This window comes from Balaenoptera musculus, chromosome 3 (assembly GCF_009873245.2).
Source record: "Balaenoptera musculus isolate JJ_BM4_2016_0621 chromosome 3, mBalMus1.pri.v3, whole genome shotgun sequence".
In the NCBI taxonomy this organism is placed as follows: domain Eukaryota; kingdom Metazoa; phylum Chordata; class Mammalia; order Artiodactyla; family Balaenopteridae; genus Balaenoptera; species Balaenoptera musculus.
The window spans coordinates 59,987,903-60,012,911 of NC_045787.1; the positions used below are offsets into that span (position 1 = coordinate 59,987,903).

Genomic DNA, 25,009 nt, shown 5'->3' on the forward strand with positions numbered 1-25,009 from the left:
GTTAATTTGTAAGAGCTCTTTTTATATAATCAAGATACAAGTTCCTTATCAGATATATGATTTGCAAGTATTTTCTCCCATCCTATTGGTTGTCTTTTCACTTTCTTCATGGTATCCTTTGAGGTATAAAAGCTTTTCATTTTGATGAAGTCCAATTTATCATTTTTTTCTTTTGTTGCTATACTTTTGCTATCACATCTAGGACACAAAGGTGACACTTTGTACTGCCCGAGGACACAAAGATTTACTCATATTCTTTCTAAGAGTTTTATAGTTTCAGCTCTTATATCTTGGTCTTTGACCCATTTTGAACTAATTTTTGGATATGTCATGAGGTAGGGATCCAATTTCATTATTTTGTATGTAGATACCTAGATTCAGTATTATTTGTTGAAGAGACTATTCTTTCTCTTATTGGAGGGAGTTGACACCCATGTCAAAAATCTATTAACCACATATGTGAGATTTTATTTCTGGACTCTCAGTTCTATTCCACTGATCTGTATGTCTATCTTTATGCCAGTACCACACTGTCTTGATTACTACAGCTTTGTAGTAAACTTTGAAATTTGTAAGTTTTAATCTTGAAACTTTGTTTTCTTTACACAACTGTTTTAGCTATTCTGGGGTCCCCTTTACTTCTACGTGAATTTTAAGATCAGCCTGTCAATTTCTGAGGGAAAAAAGCCTGCTGAGATTCTGTCCAGTGTTGATCATTTGGGTAACATTGCAATCTTAACAATATTAAATCTGATCCATGAATTTCTTTCCATGTATTCATATTTTCATTAGTTTCTTTCAACGTTTTGTAGTTTTTGGTATACAAGTCTCATAGCTCTTCTTTAAATTTATTAAATTTATTTCTATGTTATTTTTTGGATGCTATTGCAAATAAATTTTCTTAATTTCATTTCTGGAATGCTCATTGCTAGTTTAAAGAAATACAGTTAATTTTTTGTATATTGAGATTGTATCCTGAAATCTTGCTATATCCATTTATTAGTTCTAATAGTTTTGTTATGGATATAGGATTTTCTATACAGAAGAGCATGTCACTTGTGAATAGAGTTTTATTTCTTCATTTCTAATGTGGATTTTTTTTTCCAACAGTTTTTTAATTAATTAATTTATTTATTTATGGCTGTGTTGGGTCTTCGTTTCTGTGCAAGGGCTTTCTCTAGTTGTGGCAAGCGGGGGCCACTCTTCATCGCGGTGCACGGGCCTCTCACTGTCGTGGCCTCTCTTGTTGCGGAGCACAGGCTCCAGACGTGCAGGCTCAGTAATTATGGCTCACGGGCCCAGTTGCTCTGTGGCATGTGGGATCTTCCCAGACCAGGGCTCGAACCCGTGTCCCCTGCATTGGCAGGCAGACTCTCAACCACTGCGCCACCAGGGAAGCCCCCTGGATGCTTTTTTTAAAATAAATTTATTTATTTATTTATATTTATTTTTGGCTGCGTTGGGTCTTCGGGGCTGCACGCAGGCTTTCTCTAGTTGCAGCAAGTGGGGGCTACTCTGTTGCGGTGCACGGGCTTCTCCTTGCGGTGGCGTCTCTTGTTGCAGAGCATGGGCTCTAGGCACGCGGGCTTTACTAATTGTGGCACTTGGGCTCAGTAGTTGTGGCTCGTGGGCTCTAGAGCGCGGGCTCAGTAGTTGTGGCACGCGGGCTTAGTTGCTCTGCGGCATGTGGGATCTTCCTGGACTAGGGATCGAACCCATGTCCCCTGCATTGGCAGGCAGATTCTTAACCACTGCGCCACCAGGGAAGTCCCTATGGATGATTTTTATTTCATTTTTATTGTCTAACTGCCCTGGGTCAGAACCTTCAGTGCAATGTTGAAGAGAAATGCCAAATGCAGACATCCTTGTCTTGTTCCTGAACTCAGGAGGAAAGTATTCAGTCAGTCTTTCACCATTAATATGATGTTAGGTGCTGTGTTTCCCTAGACACCCTTTATCAGGTTGAGGAAGCTCTCGTCTACTGCTAGTCTGTTGAGTATTTTATCATGAGAGGATGTTGGAGTCTGTCAAATGCTTTCTCTGCATCTATTGAGATGATCATATGTCTTCCATCCTTTATTCTTACCATATATGGTATATTACATTGATTGATTTTTCAGATGTTAAACTAAACTCATATTCCTAGGATAAATCTCACTTGATGATGGTACATAATCCTTATTATACGTTGTTGGATTTGGTTTGCTAGTGTTCTGTTGAGGATACTATACTGCTTTTGTTACTTAACATCTTATCATGAGCATTTTCCAAACGCTACGTGTTCTTCTGAAACCATTTTTAGCATATATATCTACCATAATTTAACTATTTTCCTATAAGACATTTAGGATACTGCCAATCATCCATTTATAAAATATATCTGTAATATATATTTCTGTTCATAAATCTCTGCCCAAGTTTTTATCACTTCTTTAAAGAGTTTTCTAGGAGTAGAATCACTGGGTCAATTCATATAATAATTTTTTAAGATTCATTCATAAAGAACTGCCTTCCAGGAAGATCATTTTGATTATACTCTCAATGACAATAAAAATGCCAACTTCAGCATCTCCTTGCTAATATCATCTCTTATAAAGAAACTTTACTAGTTCAAAAAATAAATAATAGTATTTCTTATATTTATTAACGATCTGAAATTCTTTGATAAACTATCAGTTCAAGAACAACTGAACCACTGAACTAAAATGAGTGAAATGCTGTATTTAACGATTTTTTTTAATGTGAAACAGGATCACAGTGGGAATAAATACAACTATCTAGCTGATTAACAGTACAGTAAAACCCCTTTAAGAAGTACTTTCAAGGCGAAGGAGGCTGCTCACTAAAAAATAAAGTCGTCCTTTCACCATACCGAAATAAGATACTTTTTATTGACCAGTTCATGAAACAGCTCACCAAAGGAATTTCCCCAAAATACACTAAATTTTTTCTCCTTCCCTGTTCCTTCAAGGCATATATTTTCATTTGAATCCTAACGATCTCAGTCAAATAAGCAAGACTATTTTTTGAGGGATTTAATAGGAGCATCTTTTCACATAAAGCATAGAGATTTTGATCAAGTCAATACTTTACTGACTTCTTCAAAGACAGTCCATTGTAAAACTGGATACCAGTATATAATAAATGGCACTTTCTTCCCCAGAAACTTTTCTAAATTGATAATCAGAATAGCATAGTAGCATAAGATGGCTACCAGAGATGCTGCCTTTTAGGAAAAAAAAATGAAATACTTTGACTATTGGCACACTGATTTTTTTTTTACATTGAAAGTGTTAGCTCCACTACAGAGATCAGTAATCTTCAAAGCAAATGAGGAAACACTATTTCAGTTTACTAGTATCTTTCCCCAAACTTGTTGACATTATTGAAAAACAGTGTACTTTCTGAGAACATTTAAGGTAATTTCTTCTACAGAAATCAAAGTAGCCAAGTCTTATCCAAGTTTGTTTCTCCAACATGTAGCAGAGTTCCTATCAAGTAATAAGCTCCGATTAATATTTGTTTATAAAATGAATGAACCTAACAGTAGCAGCCAATTAGCCACAAAAGATTTTGTTCTGGAACTAAGTAATTGCTATGTCTTACCCTTATTTTATAGAAGATAGATGGTGAGGGACAAATAACTCCATGTTTTAGTTCAAAGCTAAAACAAACAAACAAAAAAGAGACTAGCTATTGCTGTAGTCACTTTGAAAGTAATCTCTTCCTAGAATTACCTACTAAAAACATACTAGGTACTACCTTTTTCCTTATCTTACTATAGAGATTCACCTCTTGCTCTAATTTAAAATTCAAAATTCTAGCATTTAATGTATATACTCCCCAAAATCTAGTCTTAGAAGAATCAAATGACTGTGTATGTGTGGAAGAAATAATTTTTGAAACCTACAAAAGTAATTTCATCTAAACCATTAAACAATTTTTTCTGAAACAAAAAGATTATTACCGTAAAGTATATGATTAAGATTTTACCTTTACAGGGCTTCCCTGGTGGCGCAGTGGTTGAGAATCTGCCTGCCAATGCAGGGGACACGGGTTCGAGCCCTGGTCTGGGAAGATCCCACATGCCACGGAGCAACTAGGCCCGTGAGCCACAACTACTGAGCCTGCGTGTCTGGAGCCTGTGCTCCGCAACAAGAGAGGCCGCGATAGTGAGAGGCCCGCGCAATGCGATGAAGAGCGGCCCCCGCTCGCCGCCACTAGAGAAAGCCCTTGCACAGAAACGAAGACCCAACACAGCCAAAAATAAATAAATAAATTTAAAAAAAAGATTTTACCTTTACAGTAGACTGGAAGCATGACACTTTCTGAACTTGTCTGCCAGTATCACAATCCCATACCTAAATTTATGTTAAGAAATAATTTCTCAGCAGAATTTTAAAACCTTAATTATAATTTTTCTAATAAATAAATCACAAATATTACACATTTACATAGAAAATATATAAAGCATGAAATATTTCATGTTTATACTACCACAAAAATCAATTCATCAACTTAGCATAGCAGACTTATAATCTAAAATAAGTCTGAGGTAAATTTTACTATCAAACCATTTGAAAATACCAACAAAATGAATGGTCTGAATACTGAATGTTTACAGGCATTAAATATTGCAACTATATAAAAAGTTTTATTCTCCAAAACAGTCTACCGTAATCTAATAAACATTGAACATAAAATATTTATACTAAAAACTATCACACCCATTAATTAACATTTACTGAAAGCTCCTTCAATGTGCCTGGCATCATTTACTACTGTTATCTTGATTGAAAGAAGACAGTAACAGTGTATTCCTATTACCTATATACATATTTAAAATAATTAGAGGACCTCTCATAAAATGTCCAAGGTTAGTTTGACCTAAGGAGCATAATGATTTTCAAATTTTTCATACCATTTCCTATGGTAAGATATACATTTTATATCATATCTGAGAACACATTTGCATACAAATAAATATGTGGACTCTTAAGACCATCACTTGACAAAGATATAAAGTCTACCCTCAGCATTTAATTAATGAAGTTAGTTAACAGCAAAGACCCAAGCAGGGTAAATTTAGAATTCATATGAATAAAAGGAACTGCCAACAAAGCAACCTGAAATTATTTTAAACAAAACACGTCATTCAGCAAAGGAAATAACTCTATACTATCATTTACAGTTAAAGTTTATACTGATATTGTCCCAGCTACTCACATCTGTACTGTAATAGTAATTTTAATAATTGGCTCTAAATAGTATCATAGTACCCTAGGAACAGTCTAATAAAAAGTATTTGATATTCTATTTTTGCAGAGATTATAATGATGCTGAAAACAAACCCAAAAAAGAGACCTTTAGTCCATAAAATAACATTTGCCTCAACAGAGCAACAGTAGTAAAGCTACTCTGACCTAAACATATGAGTGCATATTATGCCCCTGTTTATGCAATATTGTAAGCACCACAAAATATGGTTTATCTCCACTTAAACCTTTTCTTCAAATTCTTTCACCTATTGGCAATCTGTCTAGAAATCACTTCAGCTGATGAGCTCATTTAAAGTGTGTCATAAACTATGTCTTGGTTCTACAGAAGCCTAAGAAACACCTATACCTTTGGACTTACTCCAAAACTTACTTCAGTAATGCTTGAAGCTATTTAAATAGAATTCTCAGATAAGCATAGACTTTTTAAAGTTAATCTATGATACCTTAAAACAAAAAAAGTAATGAAAGATTAGCTATCCATAGCATTGAGCTATGGCTTTCACAGACCCAATTCCACATACAAATATAAAAGGGCTAAATCTGTTTAAGAAAAATATTTTATGAAAGCAGTATTACATAGTGATTCAGAGCTCTGACTCTGCAGTCAGTCTGTTGCCTTCTGCCCTATACTCCTGCATGACCTTGGGCAAGTTACTTAACCTCTCTGCGCCTCTCTTTTCTTATTTGTAAATGAAAATAATAGAAATACTTATTATAAGGATTAAATGGGTTAATAAATGTAAAATAGAACAATGCCTAGCACATATAAGCAATTTATAACACTTTACTATGGCTACTACATCTTAAATTTTCAACTAAAAGTATGGGGAGGAATGATCATTTACATTTTTTAATTGTTTTAAAATACCAAATATGGGGCTTCCTGGTGGTGCAGTGGTTAAGAATCCGCCTGCCAATGCAGGGGACATGGATTCAATCCCTGGTCCAGGAAGATCCCACATGCCGTGGAGCAACTAAGCCTGTGCGCCATAACTACTGAGCCTGTGCTCTAGAGCCCGCAAGCCACAACTACTGAAGCCCACGCGCCTAGAGCCCGTGCTCCGCAACAAGAGAAGCCATGGCAATGAGAAGCCCGTGCACTGCAACGAAGAGTAGCCCCTGCTCGCCGCAACCAGAGAAAGCCCACGTGCAGCAACAAAGACCCAATGCAACCAAAAATAAATAAATTTTTTTTAAAAAGGCAAAGGAAACATAAATATTAAAAAAAAGAATCTGCCTGCCAATGCAGGGGACATGGGTTTGATCCCTGGTCTGGGAAAATCTCACATGCTGCAGAGCAGCTAAGCCTGTGTGCCACAACTACTGAGCCTGTGTGCTGCAACTACTGAAGCCCACGCACCTACAGCCCGTCCTCCACAGCAAGAGAAGCCACCGCAATGAGAAGCCCACGCACCGCAACAAAGAGTAGCCCCTGCTCACCACAACTAGAGAAAGCCCGCGCGCAGCAACAAAGACCCAACTCAGCCAAAAATAAAAATAAAATAAAATAGTAAATATATTAAACACTGAGCAGATGGTAATTTGCTTTTCTGCCAGACTCAGATTCTCAAAAAGTTCTTATGAGTTGGGGCCATTAAGTTTCTTTTGCTGTACAATGAACAGAAAAAAAAATGTGAATTATTCTCCAGTTCAACTCATCTTTCTCTAAATTGAAAAGCAATCTGAGATGATAAATATTTTTAAGCCCACATTCTCCCATTTCCTCTGTTTTATGTAATTTGATATAATAGTAACTCTGAAAAAAACAGCTTTAGTTATGAAGTTTCCAACAACAATAAGCCTTAACTTGCAATTTCCAGTCTAATACTTTTCAGACGCCTAATACTTTTAACTGTCTTATGAAGGCTAGAACAAAATCATTTTTGCTAAAACAGAATGTACAGACAGACCCCAAGAGGATAAAGACTAATAACATATGTACTGGTCCCTTGGATCACCATAGCTATGTCACTTGGTTCTAGATTTAAGGATATAATAACTGTTCTGTCAGCAGAGGCTGTCAAGATCAGTTGATTTTTTTCTTCACAAGCTTCCAAAGAAGGAAATGTAATAATAGCTGTTATCTTTTGAGTGTGTCCATTGAGTTCCAAAAGTTTTTCTCCTGTCTGAAATATCAATAAAATGTTAATAGTACTTCATATTTCATAACTTAAATAATCTTAAATGACAACATTAAGAAAAATCACCAGGTAGAAAATATACACATTCCATCTGAAATTACTTAGATTTTACAATTTAACTTTAAACAATCAAATAGTATCTAAACATTAGGTGCTAAAAGAGTAGCTATAACTAATTTTAATTATTTACTAATACAAAATACTAATTTTTAGCAGATTGTTATAGGAAGTTTAAAGGAGTATTCTTTCCATATGGTTTTAAGATTATAACTGTGTAAATTAAGCATAAAAATATCAGTAACTTAATCAGCAGGAAAAAAATAAGGAGTCTTCATTATGCAAGCATCTGTTATCTAAGTCTTCACAGTTATAACGCTGTGGAAGAAAATAAAAGTCAGCATAACAGTAACAACAATTGGATACATATATCCAGTAATGTATCAACCACTCGTAAAGTCAGTATGGACTCTACTTGTCTCTAACATCAACAGCTATTCCCATCCATCCAATGTCTTCATCTATCAGTTTCTCACTGATTTCCCAAGTAGTAAACATACAAAAATGCAATGTAAATATAAGATAAATTGCAAATCTCTCCAAGGTTGCAGGATTTCATGATGTACGTATGAACATAATGTTAAAAAAACTGCTTTAATCACAGACAAAGCCACCGAAAAATGAGGATCTTGACTGAGTCAGACCAGATAACAACCCAAACAAGGGCAAGAAGATAAATGCTTCAAAAGAGAATAATTTGAGAATCCAAGGATCAGAAGAGAAGTCCTAGAGAAATTTGGTAAAGCCTTAAATATTTTTGAAAAAATAAACCTTTTATTACATTACTATTATAGTCAAACATGATAAGAATGCTATATCATGCTATCAAACGATTCTGACAGAAAAATTGTCTTCCACAGAAATCAACATCTGATTCATTTTCAGAATCAGTGCATAGTTGCTGATAACTTAAATTTTGTTTAATTAAGATTAAAACTTTTATTTTCATAATCTAGCATTTGTTTATCAAGAAAAAATCTTAAATAAAAAAACTCTATTATGGAACATTGGTCCTCATTTTAAATGGATTCATCCTAAGCAGCCCTTTCGAGCATTAATTAGTCTCAACCTACTGATATGCAGGTATATGTCCAGATAATGTTTATGAATGCATACAGTCATGTCTTTATTACACAATCCACATAGAAACAATACACACCTGGGCATTCCACACAACTACAATTCCATCATCACCAGCAGATGCAAATCTGGTTAGAGAAAAAAGGTCAAGAAAAAAAAAAAATCACTGATGACATTTAAGTGCTAAGATTACTAAGATACCATCAGACCTTATTAATGGTATTTTGACTTACTAGTATCAATACAGATTAAGTTCTTTAAGCTAATTTAACAAATATTTACAGAATACCTTCTAAGTTTTGTGCCAGGTACTGAGAATCCAAAGATAAATAAGACCATTCAGAGAGTTAAAATGAATAAACTGCTAGACTAAGAATAAGGGAGATCTATCAATGATCTTTAAAGTCCTTCCTTGCTTTAAAATTATAATGATTAAACCCTGACTTAAGTGACATGAAACCAAGCTGAGGAAAAGCTACAGTGACAGGAAGTGATATTCTAGGAGTGGAACAAAGGAATCATGTCCTTAGATTCCTTACCTTCTAGGTAAAGATATTTAGATATTTTAACTCTACTATTTAAAGCCAGTTTCTCTCCTTTGCTCCCCTCAGCTCTGTGGTCTTTCCACATAAATACTGCGTTCTTTGGTTTGGAAGGTTTGGTTTTTGTTTTGTTTTGTTTTTTTCAGCGAAAATTCTTGAAATGAAAAGAGGTAAAGGTAAGTTTGCTTCATGGCATGAAAAAAGAGCTGTGATGAACTAAATTATAGCTTCTCTCTCCTCTTTACCACCCATTCACTACATGTCAAGGAACAATCATCTATATTTTGTAGAGCAGAAGATAACCATGACACAAACACTATCAAGAAAAATCACTGGCACAGGATTATTCATCATAGTGCCTGCATTATAATAAAATCAAACATTACTCTTAAGCAGTGTCCCCACACAGTGGTGTACAGCAATCACATTGTAAGCATGTCAAGTAATTTGTTATTAATAATGTAGTACACAAGTTTGTAAATGATTTTTTTAAATTGGAGTATATAGTTGCTTTACCATGTTTATTAGTTTCTACAGTACAATGAAGTGAATCAGTTAAACATATATCCACTCTTCTTTAGATTCCCTTCCCATTTAGGTCACTGCAGAGCTGTAAATGATTCTTTAAGGAATCAAAATCAATTCAGTTGTTCCCATAATATCACTTTCATTCACTTGAATTCAAGGTTTGCTTTTCTGAATAGGAGAGAAAGAAGTGGTATTATAGAGAGCCAGCTATGAACTGCATGCGGTTATGGTTAACAACCACTAATAAATGGTACTCCGTTAGCAGCTATGGCGTTTAGAAAACGTGTTACTTCCTTGCAAGACTGTTAGCGTGTTTTCACAAAAATCTGGGCATGCCTTGAAGAGCTTCATTAAAGTAATCATTGTTAAGCCTTATGTGTGTCATTGGGAGAAAAGCAGAGAAGTGATACATTACGACACAAGAATTACTTTGTTCCTTAGAGTATCTGTTCTATTGAATTTTACCCTATAGATATCCATATAATCTCGCTACTTCAGTCATGTAACACTTTCCTTAACACTCCAAACTGAGCTTCAAGTTCAAATTTCTCATGCTCAGTTTCAAAGCCTCACAAATAGCTATTGTCTTCACTGTCTCTGACAATTCCCATACCCAGCACTCGTTTCAAAATCCTTTGCTTAAATCTTCTACTGCAGGAGCTAAGAGATTATCCAGGAGATGGGAAACTGGCCTAATACAGTCTGACAAAGTCCGTTAGTAATTTTTTAATATAGAGCTACGTATCTTTTTAACAGAAAGGACCTTTAAAACGTCTTAGTTAACTAGACAGAAATCACACAAAGAATTATTTTTAAATCCATACCTAACATTTATTTTATTTTCAAAATGAAATATAAAAGATATGGAGACTAAAAAGAAAACAATCATTTTATATTTTAAAATGTAATTTCTTATGTTTAATTACATAGATTTTCTGAATCAAAACACCAAACAATGCCTTGAGTGTCAAAAATAGTTGCTGGATGTAAATCTTTAATAGTTTATGTTTCTAGGCCTACTGATTTCTTTTTATTTGTATCATGATGGTGGGGTGGGCAGAACTCAAGGTCTTAAGATTTCTTTGGTATAAAACATCAATTTCTATTGATTCTTGAAACTCTTATAATTGCTTTTCTCCCTTTTAGAAGAGTGCAGGTTTAAAATACATACTTTTTTCTAACCCTGATTGCTAACTTCTCATTATTGTTTTATCATGTCTGAATCTCATGACTTCACAATGAGATATGACTGAACGGTTGAGAGTTTAGAAATGAGATACAGAGCATTTCACCTCAAACTTTAATTCAATCAGTGGTGAACAAAAGTTAAATCTAAACAACGCTCAATAGTAATGCATGATATCACAGCCCTTTTTTTTTTTTTAATTGTTCAGAGGTCAATTACCCAGTGTGTATATTATTCAGGCTTTTCAATTCTCATATATTCTATTGTTTTGGGTTTTTTTTTTTTTGCCATTCCAGTATTTCTTATTACCTGCTCTAAAGAGGAAACATGAAGCTTTAAAATGTAAACCAGTATGACTTTGCTACATATTAGTACCAATCACAAACTAACTAATAAAAGGGTGGGAGATCATTTGCAAATTACAATTATCCATTCTCCTAGGATGAATAACTGAAAACTAGCAGCACTATATCAGTTTATCTTAAACTAAATCAGTTTATCCTCATCAGTCAAGCACACACTCCAGCCATCTCCAAATTTTCAGAAATGAAAATTCAACTCAAGAATCCCTAACAGTAAGATACACTGTAATTGATTAAAAGAAGTAATGAACCATAAAAAAGAAGTAATTAAGATGTCAATAAGGTTTAATCTAGTCAATGGAAGGAAGAATAGTGGTTATACTGTCATATAATAATATACCAAAAAAATTTTTAAACACTCTAAATTAATAGAATCCAAAGATTCAAATCTAAAGATAAGATTTTAAGAGAAATCCTTCTTTACTGATTAGCACAAAATGTATTTAGTGAGATTTTATGTCATGTGTTAGGGAAATGCCAAGATCAATTACATGTTGCTCTTGATTCAAGATCTTAAAACTTAGTGATTGTTTAGAAATGTACTATATTTCATCAAATATAAGACATACTATTATTTTATGTACTATTAAGGAAAAAATGATGTCAATTATTAATGAAAGACACCATCAATTATATGATGTATCCAAATTTTAAAGATGTTACAATAGGAAAAAATAGGCTTTTTAGAATCAATGAAATTTAGTAATTGTCGTATTTATTAATCTTTCTAATATGGTACTTTCTAGTCCAACAAATTTCTGATTATGTCTAGCAGGTTTAAAGGACTAAAGAAATGCTTTTTCAGTAAATAAATGAATAAGCAAACACTTAAGTGTTAAAAGGGCTCTGTAAAATAGATTAATAGTATTAATGTAACCTCACTTGTCCCTTCAATCATGACTAATATACCAACATATTGTCAAAGCAAAACTAGACATTCAAAATATGTAAAGCCCAGAATCTCACCACATACAAAAATAAATTCCTTTTATTTTTTCATTTTCCTGTCCCATTCTTATGCATAACCTTCAAGTTTTCTCAACTTGAAACCAACTCTTTAAAAATACTGAGACTGTACATTTAATTTAATGACATTTAATTAAATGACTAAGCAAAAACTATACGCATGAAAAAAGTTTAAAAACATGAAGTGTGATTTAATGAAGACCTATAGCAGAGCTTCTAGAATGTTCCATCCTCTCTTCCCCTCATTATGAGAATTAAATTAATTGTGAGAGTCAATGATCCACTCATTCAAGAAATATTAAGCATTAACTATATATTAAGCATTAACTTTGTGTATCTATATGCTTGATCCTGAGGGTAAAGATCAATGAGATAGTTCTTGCCCTTGAAGAGCTCACAGTCTACATTATTATGGAATGCTACAGGGTCCAAATTATGAATCCATTGAGAATTCTCAGTTATACTCATTTCAATTTATAGAAATCATTTCCTTTAAACACCTTTCTTTGGACAGCTCAGAGAAAGCACTCTCATTCTTGCCAACTGTGGGCTTAAAGTATAGCAAAGGTTCACAAAGATTTGTATAAAATAAAATATTTCCACAACTAATTCCTATGTCCATTACCTACATGCTTATTTAATAGTCCTTATTCAAGAGAATTTATTTCAATTAAGTCAAAGGTGCTACAGATTCAAACATAACCTTAAAGGACATAAAAAAGATAATCCATAAACCTGAACATAAACTTTCCTGTATTCAATATTTACATAACCATAAAGCACTGGAAAAATAATAGAGTATTATTATGGCAATACAGAAGTCCCTGTGGTTAACTAACTTCCCACCAAATCCACAAGTACTTTCTAATCATGATGCAACTAAAACAGTATACAGTTTTTACAATGCAGTAAAGTTGAAAAATGCTAATACCAGAAACCAGACAAAAATAAAAAATAACAAAATTTTCACTTAAAATGAACTTTTATTTATCTTGTATTCTAAAATTACTTGAAGAAAGAGAAGTTTGTAGACAGAGACTTGTAAGAGAAGTTAAAGGCAACTTCAAAGCATTTTCAGGAACCATAGATACTGATGTCACTGATTCTTTCACAATGTACTTGAACATTAAAACTTTTTTTTCCTTGATTAAGTAATACATATGTATTAACACAATTCCAATATGAATGTCTCACAAATAGAATAGAGATGGAAAAATTCCATAGTTCCCATGGTCATTTGGAAAGGTAAAACCTTTGGTAAATTTTCCCCTCCCCCAAATCACAAACAGAAAGCTAAACTACATCAAGTTTACAAGTATTAGAATACAAAAAAATCCCTGTGACTTCTATTAGTGGGAACCTCCACTACTCTGAGCTCAAGTGTCTCTGAAGGAACTTCTACTAGAGAAAGTTCTTGGCCTCTCTCTGTCCCACTGATGTAATAAATGAGTTTAAGAGAATGAATTGAGTATGCTCAGTTCAGACCCTTCTGGGTTTTCTCTGAGATTTGTCTGTGCATAAAGAGGCAACATTCTGGTCTGCTCTTATTTTTGAGGTAAACTTACATCCGAGTGGGAGGCTTGCAGATGTCCAGCAGTACCCGTGATTCAGTGAAGTCTACGTAACTCAGGGTGAAAATTAGGAAACCCACTGTGGTTGTATATCAAAGCTACAACCTTTAGTCCAGCTTTTTGCTAGTTATTACTTTATTAAGCTGATGGGTTCATGTCCATCTGTGTGATTCCTGCATCTAATAATATCTAAGAAAAAATTTTATTTTATACTGAAACAAAAATACCTTTTAAATTGGCGTTTTTTTCCTCTATATCAAATATATATCATTTTTAAACTTTTCATCATGAAGAATTTAAGTATATATAAAAGCGGAAACAGTATAACAAAAATCTCCAGGTAACGTGTCTTCAATAATTATCAACTCATGACCAATACTGTTTCATCTGTACCACAGCCAATCCTCCCTTTGCAGATTCTGAAGCAAATCCCAGTCACTGTATTTCATCAATAAATATTTCAATATATATTTACATCACAACTAAAGTTAACATTTAATTTCTTAATGTCACCACAGTGTAATCAAATTTCCCTGTCTCACAATGTTTTTTAAGTGTATTAGAAGCAGGATCTAAATAAGGTTCATATACTGCAACTGATCTCTAAAGTCTCTCTTGTTCTATTGATTCTTTCTTCATGTATTTTTTTCCTTGCAATTAAACATTTGTCTTACAGAGTTCTCACAGTCTGGATTTTGCTAGCTACCTTCTTGTGTTGTCATTTGATATGCACCTCTGTCCCCTGTGTTTCTAGTAAATTGAGAGATCTAAAGACTTAATCATATTTGAATTTGACTTTTTAGTTAGACCACTTCATAAGCAGTTTATATACCCCAACAGGAAATATAATTTCTAACAATCTTTTTGTGTGTGTGTGATGTTAACAGCTATTAATAACCATTGCCTAAATTTGTTATTCTATTAGAGGTTGCGAAATTATAATATTCCAATTCCATGATTCTTCCTAACTTGAATTCTTCTATAAAGAAAATGTCCTCTCATCCAACATTACTGATCTCAAGATAGAGTTTGTATAGAAAGGCAGTATAGATCTTGACTTGCAGATACCCCTTCAAGAGAGGACTTGCTGCCCAGCTATGAGGAGTATGGTTATCTGCCTCCAGCTGTTGACTTCAGGGTCCATTTCAGCTTTCAAGCTGAAGTCAAACTATCTCAGTTGGCCCCCAGCCCCTGGGACATAAGCAAGTTGGTGGAAGCCAGGGCACATTCTTGGATGGCCCTCAGCCAATGTCTAAGCAATGCAGGCTAAACACTCCTAGTTATTTCCCTAATGCAGGACTCATCTAAAGAGCATTCCTTCCTCCAGAGCTCCACATTGGGCTTACAGAGACTTTGTCAAATCTGCATCACAGTTTGAGACAGCTCCCCTTGTCCAATCCTGCTTCTTCCCTTTTCCCTTCAATGGTATTTCTCTCTAATAAACCTTTTGCATGCTTAATTCCATTTTATTGTCTACTTCCCAGGGAAACCAGGTATTAGGAGGATATAAATGATTTTGATTACTGACTTCTATTCTCTAAGTGTTAGTGAGAAAGATATTCTTAGCTTTAGAACATTGTCTTAAAGATGTAACACATTGTTTGCTGTTAGTGAATTATCAAACTGCACTGAATTTGTCTAGATTCTTGTGAATGTACAGCTTCACCAGTCATCCTAAGGTACATTTTGTTCTCAGTCTGGCATTTCATGGGTCATCTGATTCTTTTCCAGTCATGATCACCATCCTACATAACCTTGTCTGTTTCCTGGAGGAGCAAGGGATGGTCAAATGAGCAACAGAGAAAACTATTCTTAAAATGTGTTACGAACTCAGTTTAGTTTAATGTGTCAAATGCTAGAGTATTACATGCAATTTTAGCACAGTCCATTTTTTGGATGACTCTTGCTGAGGCTTGGCCTTCTTTAGTGATCTCCCAATCAATATGACCCTCACTTCATGTTCAAAAAATACTAAAGAAGAAAAGAAAAGGCTGCTGTCTGTTAGGTTATACAGGATTTATTTGGTATCTTCAAAAACCAATCTGAGAAAATTTTCCACTCACTGATTTTAGCTGAGCCACTGAGAAAACAAGAAAATCCTTCTGCAAAATTCTCAATAAAATGATATTATCTAAAGACCTGAAGCGTGAAACCTGGATTACAACAGCTGACCAAAAAACCAGAATGTGATGTCTATAAAAACTAAATAAAAACATAAAATGTATAACAATATTTACTTAAAAACTGGAAAGGTATTTCTATAATTTGACAATGCATATATAATGTACACATGTAACAGTAAAAAGATATCTGAACTATCTAAACTATTAAATCAAGAATGAAAACACTGAGCTCTACTATTTATAATAGTTACATCATTTGTATATTTTCAAATGTATTTCTTATCAAAAATGACTCTTTCAGTTTTGTTTTTTTTTCTAGTACACTACAGAATTAAATCTTTTAAAACAAAACAGATTGAAAGTTCTTCAGGTCTGCAACTGAGTAAAAAACTTCATACCTAATTATATTTAACTTTTGACAAAGTCATGACTTGAGTACAAAGAACTAAATGTGGTTTATGTAGTAATATGTTCACTTGACTGCAAAAGCCAAAAAGTAGGCTTTTTAAAAAAATCTATTCTAGACATTTACATTCACTGTGGTATACAGCAAACATGGCCACCAATCTCCCTATTTCCACCACCACTTGCAATAGGATTTAGTTGCTTCTCCCATCAAGAGGTAGAGTTTATTTATCAACTTAATGAATTCACGCCAGCTCCTGACTTGCTTTAGCCCATGAAACAACAGCAAACATGATGAAAACAGACTTGAAAAGAGTTTTACACTGGGGCTTGCCCTTTTGCTGGTATTTGAACTCCATCCCTATGTGAACTAGCACTTGAGCAACCACATGGAGAGAGACCCCAGTCATCCCAGCTGAGACCACTATAAACCTGCCAACCCCAGCCAATCTACCTGGTGACCACAAAAGCATAAGTGAACCTAACCAAGATCTGCTGATCCCAGCAGAGACAAAAGAACCCACCCAGCTGAGCCTAACCCAAATGCCATCCCACAGAATAGTGAAATAAATAAATAGCGTTTGTTTTAAACTACTAAATTTGTGCTGATATTTGACAAGGACAACAGATAACTGATATACTCATCTACAGCTTTTTACTGTTTACGTAACATTTACTATATCATTGAATAACTGAAGTATACACAAGCACCACTTTGGGAAAAGGTAATCAAATATCAGTACCTGTACAATGATCATTACTCTACAAGATGGCCTTTTCTGCAGATTCTTCTAACTATGTAGTAAGAATAATCAAGAAGACATTTTAAAGGACAGATAGCAATCAACATGGAATCTTAACAGTTAATCTATTAAAAAAAAATTTAAAGACCACATCCTGAAAGTATACTGTATATTTTGTATTTAGCTTTCTTAGACAAAACTATTTGAGGACTCCTTAAAGCCCAAATATTAGGGATTATGGTCTAAGAAATCATTCTGGTTTTTTTTTAATTTACATAGCATCTTACAATGGTAAAAGATGGTACAAGAAAACTTTAGTTGTCCAAATGTCCTATCTTTCCAAAAATGTTTAGTTTCAAAAATGACTGACTAAATAAATAAGTAAATGTCTCTTAAGACATAGCAACAGTAAGTATTACCAAAAAGGCTGAAGATTATTATACTATGGTTGACATGCTATGATTTGGTTGGCTCACATCACAACATGAAAATTGTGTTAATAGGCTAGTAATGTAAAAAAAGGCAAATCCTTTCAAGCAAAAGTTGAGGAGCATATTTTCATAATAATTTGGCTGGACTTGTCCCTGGTTTCTAAAAGAGAGCTGGGCCCCTCAGAGCTCATCTGAGTTTATGTTAATGAGATGACTCATGGTGGACCCCTAGACAATTTAAGGATGGGGACTGGCCATGTGGGGAATATGAACCATGCAATTAGAGGGTTGGGGCTTTGAGCCATGGGATATCATCCTGACCTCCCAACCTGGGGGAGCAGGGAGGGGATGGCACGGAGAGAAGGGCTGGAAATTGAGTTCAATCATGAGGCAAATAACTGAAACAATCATTCCCATGTAATGAAACCCCAATAAAAACTCTTGACACCCAGAGCTTGAGTGAGCTTCCTCACTGGTGATATGCATTGATGTGCTGAAAGGGTGATGTGTCCTGAGGACACAGAAGCCTTACATTTGGGACCCTCCTAGACCTTGCCCTATGCATCTCTACATTTGGCTAGTCCCGATCATATCCTTTATAATAAAACTGTAATCATAAGTATAGTGCTTTCCTGAGTTCTGTTAGTCATTCTAGAGAATAATCAAACCTGAGGGGGTAGTAGGAATTTGTAGCTAATTGGTCAGAAGTGCAGGTGGCCTGGGAACCCTGGAGATTGCAGCTGTGACTGAGGTGAAGGGACTGTTGTACACGACTGTGCCCTTAACCTTTAAAATTCAACCTAACTCCAGGTAGTGCCAGAATTGCACTGCACATGGGAAAAGCAACTAAATACCAAAAACATAAAAAGAGCAAAGAGAAGACAAGGTTAAAACACATCAGCAGTGATAGTGAGAATTAGAAATAATCACAGTAGCAGTCACCCACTGAGTCAAAAATGGAAGGAAAAAAAGACAGTATCAAAGGCAAAAGAGAAAATTAAGAGATGATAGGGGAATAACTGATAAGGACAAGAAAAGTGGAGTTAGAGAGTTAGGATGGCATGCAACATGTACACTTAATAGTTGAGGGAGTCATTCATTCATTTAACAACTATTAATAACCTGCTACATGTAAGGCACTGTGCCAGATACTAAAGATACTGTGGTGAATAAAAAAAAACATGGCCCTCACTCTCATCTAGAGAGGAAGATAAATATTATACAGTTACACAATTAATTGTGTAATTGTGTAATATGTTATTAAGGCTACAAAGGATAAGCGTATAGTTGAACAAAGTCTTAATAAGACAGATATACAGATCAATAATAAGCTAAATCTACAGTTCTAAGACCTACACACTTTCATCTCTATTTGCAAATATATTAAACACAACATTATACATGTTAGCAAGGAAATACAGAATAATGTACATTTTAAAGGGTTTCACAAATAACAAAAAATCCAGATTAAATACTTACCTTACCTTCCACTAAAAACAGTACATTCCTGGAAGGTACCTGATATTTAAACATTTCCCATATTGGTTCTCAAATTTAGCTTCACCTTAATATACAGTTAAAAGTCTCATCAACATTTTAAAGTCATACACTTCCTTTAAACTAATGAGAATATATTTGTGAGTATTCAAAAAGACCAAAAAAAAAAAAAAAAAAAACAAAACCTGAAACAAACAAAAATAACCATAAAATCACCAGAAACGATATCCCGACTTTTGGGCAAAAAGATTTCAGACACATATTTCATCAAGAGGCAGAGGTCAATTTCTACTAAATGTTATTAATGATCAGTTTTGAAATTTTTAGAAAAGCTGGATTAATTTTGAAGTTGTTTTTAACATACAATTCCCTAAAAACTCTTTCCAAACAGCAGTCAATTGGAAAACTAGAGTTTCTTACCTGTAATCATCTAACTGTACCAGAAACCGTACAATATCATGATGAGCTTTCAGTACAAGCAGTTCAGTGTAGGGGTTCTGGGTTTGTTCTTCACCTATTGTCTGTAAAGGAGATTTCTTGTAATGGGGGGAAAAAAAGAGAGAAAAAAAGAGATAAAATGATTTATGATAAAAGACCACATTCGAATAAAACACATGGTATGCATTTAAGAACACAAGGTTTAAAAAACTGTAAGATATTATGTTCTAATACTATATATTATTTCCCCTAATATCAAGTAACTGCCAATTTAACATAAAACATTTCTCTTACCACAAATCCACATCATAAATTTAAAATTTTGAACTCAAAATAAATTTTTAAAGGGTATATTTTGTTTTATGGAAATTACACCTCAATAAACCTGACCTAAATAATCAATGGGCCAAACCAACAAAATATTTTAGGATGGGTGTTTGTCAATTAAAACTTGGCAGAAACAAAACTGAAGGTCAAAGGGGTAAAATATAGACTAAAACAGTGCCTACCCCATTATAGGCACTCAACGCGTTTACTGAATGAATAAAGGAAGAAATGAAATAATTCAGTCAATGAATTCAATAAATTCAACTTCAGACAATAATATTGATAAAGATAACTGGTAACATATACAGAGTAGTAAGCTCAGTCCTAAACCTACACACCTTCATCCCTATTTGCAAACATATGGGTGGCAGTCCATATGCCACACACTGTGTAAAGCACATACGGCTTATAACTCACCCAATAATTCTGTAAGGTAGATCTTATCAACCCCATTTCTATAGTCAAACCCAGTACTATTTCATGATAAAAACCTGTGTTCTTAACCTCTGAACTGCAGTTTCTCAAACTTGACACTACTGACATTTTGGACTAGGTAATTCTTTTGTTGAGGGCTTTCCTGTGCATTGAAGGATGCTCAACATCATCCCTGGCTTCTACACACTAGATGCCAATAGAAATCCAACCTCTCCCCCCACCCCCAAATCGTGACAATCAAAAATATCTCTGGACATTGCCAAATGTCCTCTAAGGGGCAAAATCATCCCAGCAGACAAACACTGCTTAAACTAGAAGCCTGGATACAAAGTTCTTGCATAATTAGGGGAAAATCTTTGGTCCTGATAATGTACAGATTCACAGCAGTTCTAAAACTGAAGTACTTTTACATGAAGAAATGTACAATTTAACACGCATGAATTTTTTTTTAAAATTCACCCTCAAAGCAGTAATTTTTTATTTATCCCATCTCCCTTCTAGCAGTGGTTCTGATGAGAAAAGCAAAGGCAAGAAATCTGAAAACTGTATACCACTTCCCCCAAATGAAAGCTTGCCAAGCATGGCAGAATTAGTTAATCAAATTCTATAACTAATCAAATAATCGGGTTAATACATAATTGTCATATATATCACAAATGGACCAGTCACTTTCCCACAATTCTTTCATAACCTTTAGAATTTAAGCCTATCTTAAATAAGCCTAATTTTATATAAGAAATACTTCTTAAAAATTAGACAATAAGCCTCAACTGCAAAAATATGAGGAAGTTAAAACGGAGAAGTAAAGCTGCTTACAACCACCCAAGTTTTTTTTTAACAATCAAAACAAATATTTTCTATGAAAAATAAAAGGGAATCCAACACAAATTCTATTCTTCAGTGGCATATGAAATAAATTCCAGACCTCGACACTTTTCAGGTTCCAAAATTATTTTATTCGCAACATTTCAAATGTAAATCTCATTAGTCTGGTCAGTTATTCAGTCCCATGAAGAAAGTGTGACTATGGAACCCAAAATAGCAGCTAAAATATAATTTTTTTTATTTTTAAGCAAATTTATTTTTAAAAATAATTATATTTTTGGTTCTGTATAAATAGTCAAATTAATTTCATATTCCATGAGCAAGCATCAGTTGATGTTGGGAAGCGACACCATATCAAACAAACCAGAAGTGTAAATATGCAGTCACCGTTTCGTAGTCTCTACCAAACCGGATACTTTTTCTATTGAAATGAGACTGGTTTACGTGGGGAGACCAGTTAAGCGTCCTTGAGCCTGTTGCTGAACTACGTCAGTTTCAGTTTCCACACCTAGTGGAACATGGATTTACCTCTCAGGGAAAGAGCCCCCGCAATCCACCACCGCGACCCCGCCAACCCCGCCGACCCCGCCCTCGCAACCCGCAGGCCCCGCCTCCGCCGGGTCTCCCTCATCCGGTCAGGAGCCCGGCTCACACAAGCCACAGCTCCGGCAAGCAAAGCCTCTGCGGTGGCAGGCAGGGTCCACCCCGGTGTTTACCTCGGCCAGTCCCTGAGGTTCTCGGCCTCCCCCGATCAGCCATCGCAACATCCGGGCAGCGACGGCGTTTCACGGGCCTAGGCCCCAGTCAGCCCGAACTCCGCGCCAGGCTCAGCCTTCTCCTACCTCTCTGGTAGCAGCTCAATAGAGGCGCTAATACCCGCCTTCTCAGATTTGCCCAAAATACGAAGTACGAAGCAGAGCGCAACGAAGAGGGAAGATTTCTGTCCCTAAAGAGCTGCCGTACCCACCCGCAAGAGATTTGGTTAAGGGTAGCCGCCAGGGGAGCAGCAGCCGAAACCTTGGGCGTCCGCGGAGGTTCAGAGGCGCGCGCGGCACCGCGTGAGCACGCGCGGGGCGTCGCCTGATTTGGGCCCAGAGCCTGGGTAGTTCGAGCGGCCCCTGGTGGACACGCGGAACGCAGCAACTGGAGCCCGTCGTTAAGCAAGTGCTTGCCAAGAATAAATAGTCCCCTCCCTTTTTAGATGGCTTTTGCATCTTTCACTTGGCAAGCTTGGGGACCAGGAAGCCTTTCCATCTCCCCGCGGTTTCCTAAAGAGCTGCCTGGAGAAGGTTTACTTCAGTAGGCTTTTTCATCCGGACTAATCCCAGTGGCACGTGTGTACACCAGAATAAATCTGGCCAGTATTTATTGTGGGCTGTAGTACAGGTACTGTGCTGAGACTTCACATAAATCCTCACAGTAACCCTATACTGTCTATACTCCCTATTTTATAAAGAAACTGACCTCTGAAAGACTGGGTAGTTTGTCTACGGATAACAGAAAGTGGCTACACACACTGGAACCAAATATCCTAGCTCCAAAATTAGTGCTTTTAACTGTATGCTATACTGTTTCACATAATCTAAAGAATAGAAGGCACTACACATCCTCTGTTTTTTTTGACTTTTTTTTTTTGTTGAAGTATAGTTTATTTACAATATTTCAGGTATACAGCAAAGTGATTCAGTTATACATATATATTCCTTTTCAGATTTTTTCCTTTATACAAGATATTGAACATACTTACCTGTGCTGTTCAGGTTTTCGTTGTTTATTCAATATTTTATATATAATAGTGTATATCTGTTAATCCAAAACTCCTAATTTATCCCTCCATCCCCCTTTCCCCTTTGGTAGCGGTTAGTTTTCTATGTCTGTGAGTCTATTTCTCTTTTGTAAATAAGTCTGTATCATTTTTTTAGATTCCACATATAAGTGATATGTGATATTTGTCTTTCTCTGACTTACTTAGTATGATAATCTCTAGGTCCATCCATGTTGCTGCAAATGGCATTATTTCATTCTTTTTTATGGCTGAGTGGTATTTCATTGTGTATACATACAATATTTTCTTTATCCACTCATCTGTCCATGGACATTTAGATTGCTTCCATGTCGTGGCTGTTGTAAATAGTGCTGCTATGAACATTGGGGTGCCTGTGTTCAAGTTAAGAGTTTTCTCTGGATATATGCCCAGCAGTGGGGTTGCTGGATCATATGGTAGTTCTATTTTTAGTTTTTTAAGGAACCTCCATCCTGTATCCATAGTGGCTGCACCAATTTACATTCTCACCAACAGTGTAGGAGGGTTCCCTTTTCTCCCCATCCTCTCCAGCATTTATTATTTGTAGACTTTGATGATGGCCATTCTAACTGCTATGAGGGAATACCTCACTGTAGTTCTGATTTGCAATTCTCTAATCATTAGCAATGTTGAGCATCTTTTCACGTGCCTCTTGGCCATCAGTATGTCTTCTCTATAGAAATGTCTATTTAGGTTTTGATTGGGTTGTTTGAGTTTTGTGATAATGAGCTGTATGAGCTGTTTCTATATTTTGGAAATTAATCCCTTCTTGGTCACATCATTTGCAAATATTTCTCCCATTCCGTAGGTTGCATTTTCATTTTGTTTATAGTTTCCTTTGCTGTACAAAAGCTTTTAAGTTTAATTAGGTCCCGTTTATTATTGCTTTTGTTTCCATTACTCTAGGAAACGGATCCCAAAAAATATTGCTATGATTTATGTCAAAGAGTGTTCTGCCTATGTTTTCCTCTAAGAGTTTTATAGTATCCAGTCTTACATTTAAGTTTTTAATCCATTTTTAATTTATTTTTGTATATGGTGTTAGAGAATGTTCTAATTTCATTCTTTTACATGTAGTTGTCCAGTTTACCCAGCACCACTTATTGAAGAGACTGTCTTTTCTCCACTGTATATTCTTGCCTCCTTTGTTGTAGATTAATTGACCATAAATGCATGGGTTTATTTCTGGGCTTTCTACCCTATTCCATTGATCTGTGTCTATTTTTGTGTCTGTACCATACTGTTCTGATGACTGTAGCTTTGTAGTATAGTCTGAAGTCAGGAAGGGTAATTTCTCCAGCTCCATTCTTCTTTTTTAAGATTGTTTTGGCTATTTGGGGTCTTCTGTGTTCCCATACAAATTTAAAAATTTTTTGTTCCAGTTCTGTGAAAAATGCCATTAGTAATTTGATAGGGATTGCATTCAGTCTGTAGATTGCCTTGGAAAGTATGCTCATTTTAATAATATTGATTCTTCCAATCCAAGAACACGGTATATCTTTCCATCTGTGTGTGCTGTCTTCAATTTCTTTCATCAGCATCTTATAGTTTTCAGAATACAGGTCTTTTGCCTTAGATAGGTTTATTCCTAGGCATTTTATTCTTTATGATGTGATGGTAAATGGGATTATTTCCTTAATTTCTCTTTCTGATAGTTCATTGTTAGTTTATAGAAATGCAACAGATTTCTGTATATTAATTTTGTATCAGGCAACTTTACCAAATTCATTGAGGAGCTCTTGTAGTTTTCTGATGGCATCTTTAGGATTTTCTATGTATAGTATCATGTCCTCTGCAAACAGTCACAGTTTTACTTCTTCCTTTCCCATCTAGACTCCTTTTCTTTCTTTTTCTACTCTGATTGCTGTGGCTAGGACTTAACAAAACTATTTTGACTAAAAGTGGCAAGAGTGGGCATCCTTGTCTTGTTCCTGATCTTAGAGGGAATACTTTCAGCTTTTCACAGTTGAGTATGATGTTAGCTGTCGGTTTGTCATATATGGCCTTTATTATGTGGAGGTATGTTCCCTCTAGGCCCATTTTTAGGAGAATTTTTACCATAAATGGTTGTTGAATTTTATCAAAAACTTTTTCTGCATCTATTGAGATGATCATATGGCTTTTACTCTATTTGTTAATGTGGTGTATCACATTGATTGACTTGTGGATACTGAAAGATACTTGCATCCCTGGGATAAATCCCACTTGATCATGGTGTATGATCATTTTAATGTGCTGTTGCATTCAGTTTGCTAGCATTTGGTTGAGT

At 35.2% G+C, this 25,009-nt stretch overlaps 1 protein-coding gene across 1 annotated transcript in view; it reads right to left on the bottom strand.

Annotated features, from left to right (window-relative positions):
- The window catches only part of WDR41 (WD repeat domain 41), a 44,508-nt gene extending 22,526 nt beyond the window's left edge, over window positions 1-21,982 (bottom strand). Inside the window, exons 1-5 of the mRNA XM_036845332.1 lie at window positions 21,653-21,982; window positions 19,332-19,447; window positions 8,637-8,685; window positions 7,274-7,405; window positions 4,299-4,361 (exon numbers count right to left, since the gene is read on the bottom strand). Of these exons, the coding sequence (XP_036701227.1) occupies window positions 4,299-4,361; window positions 7,274-7,405; window positions 8,637-8,685; window positions 19,332-19,447; window positions 21,653-21,703 (411 nt within the window). The 5' untranslated portion in view covers window positions 21,704-21,982. The remainder of the gene's footprint in view (window positions 1-4,298; window positions 4,362-7,273; window positions 7,406-8,636; window positions 8,686-19,331; window positions 19,448-21,652) is intronic.
- Window positions 21,983-25,009: the final 3,027 nt, after the last annotated feature.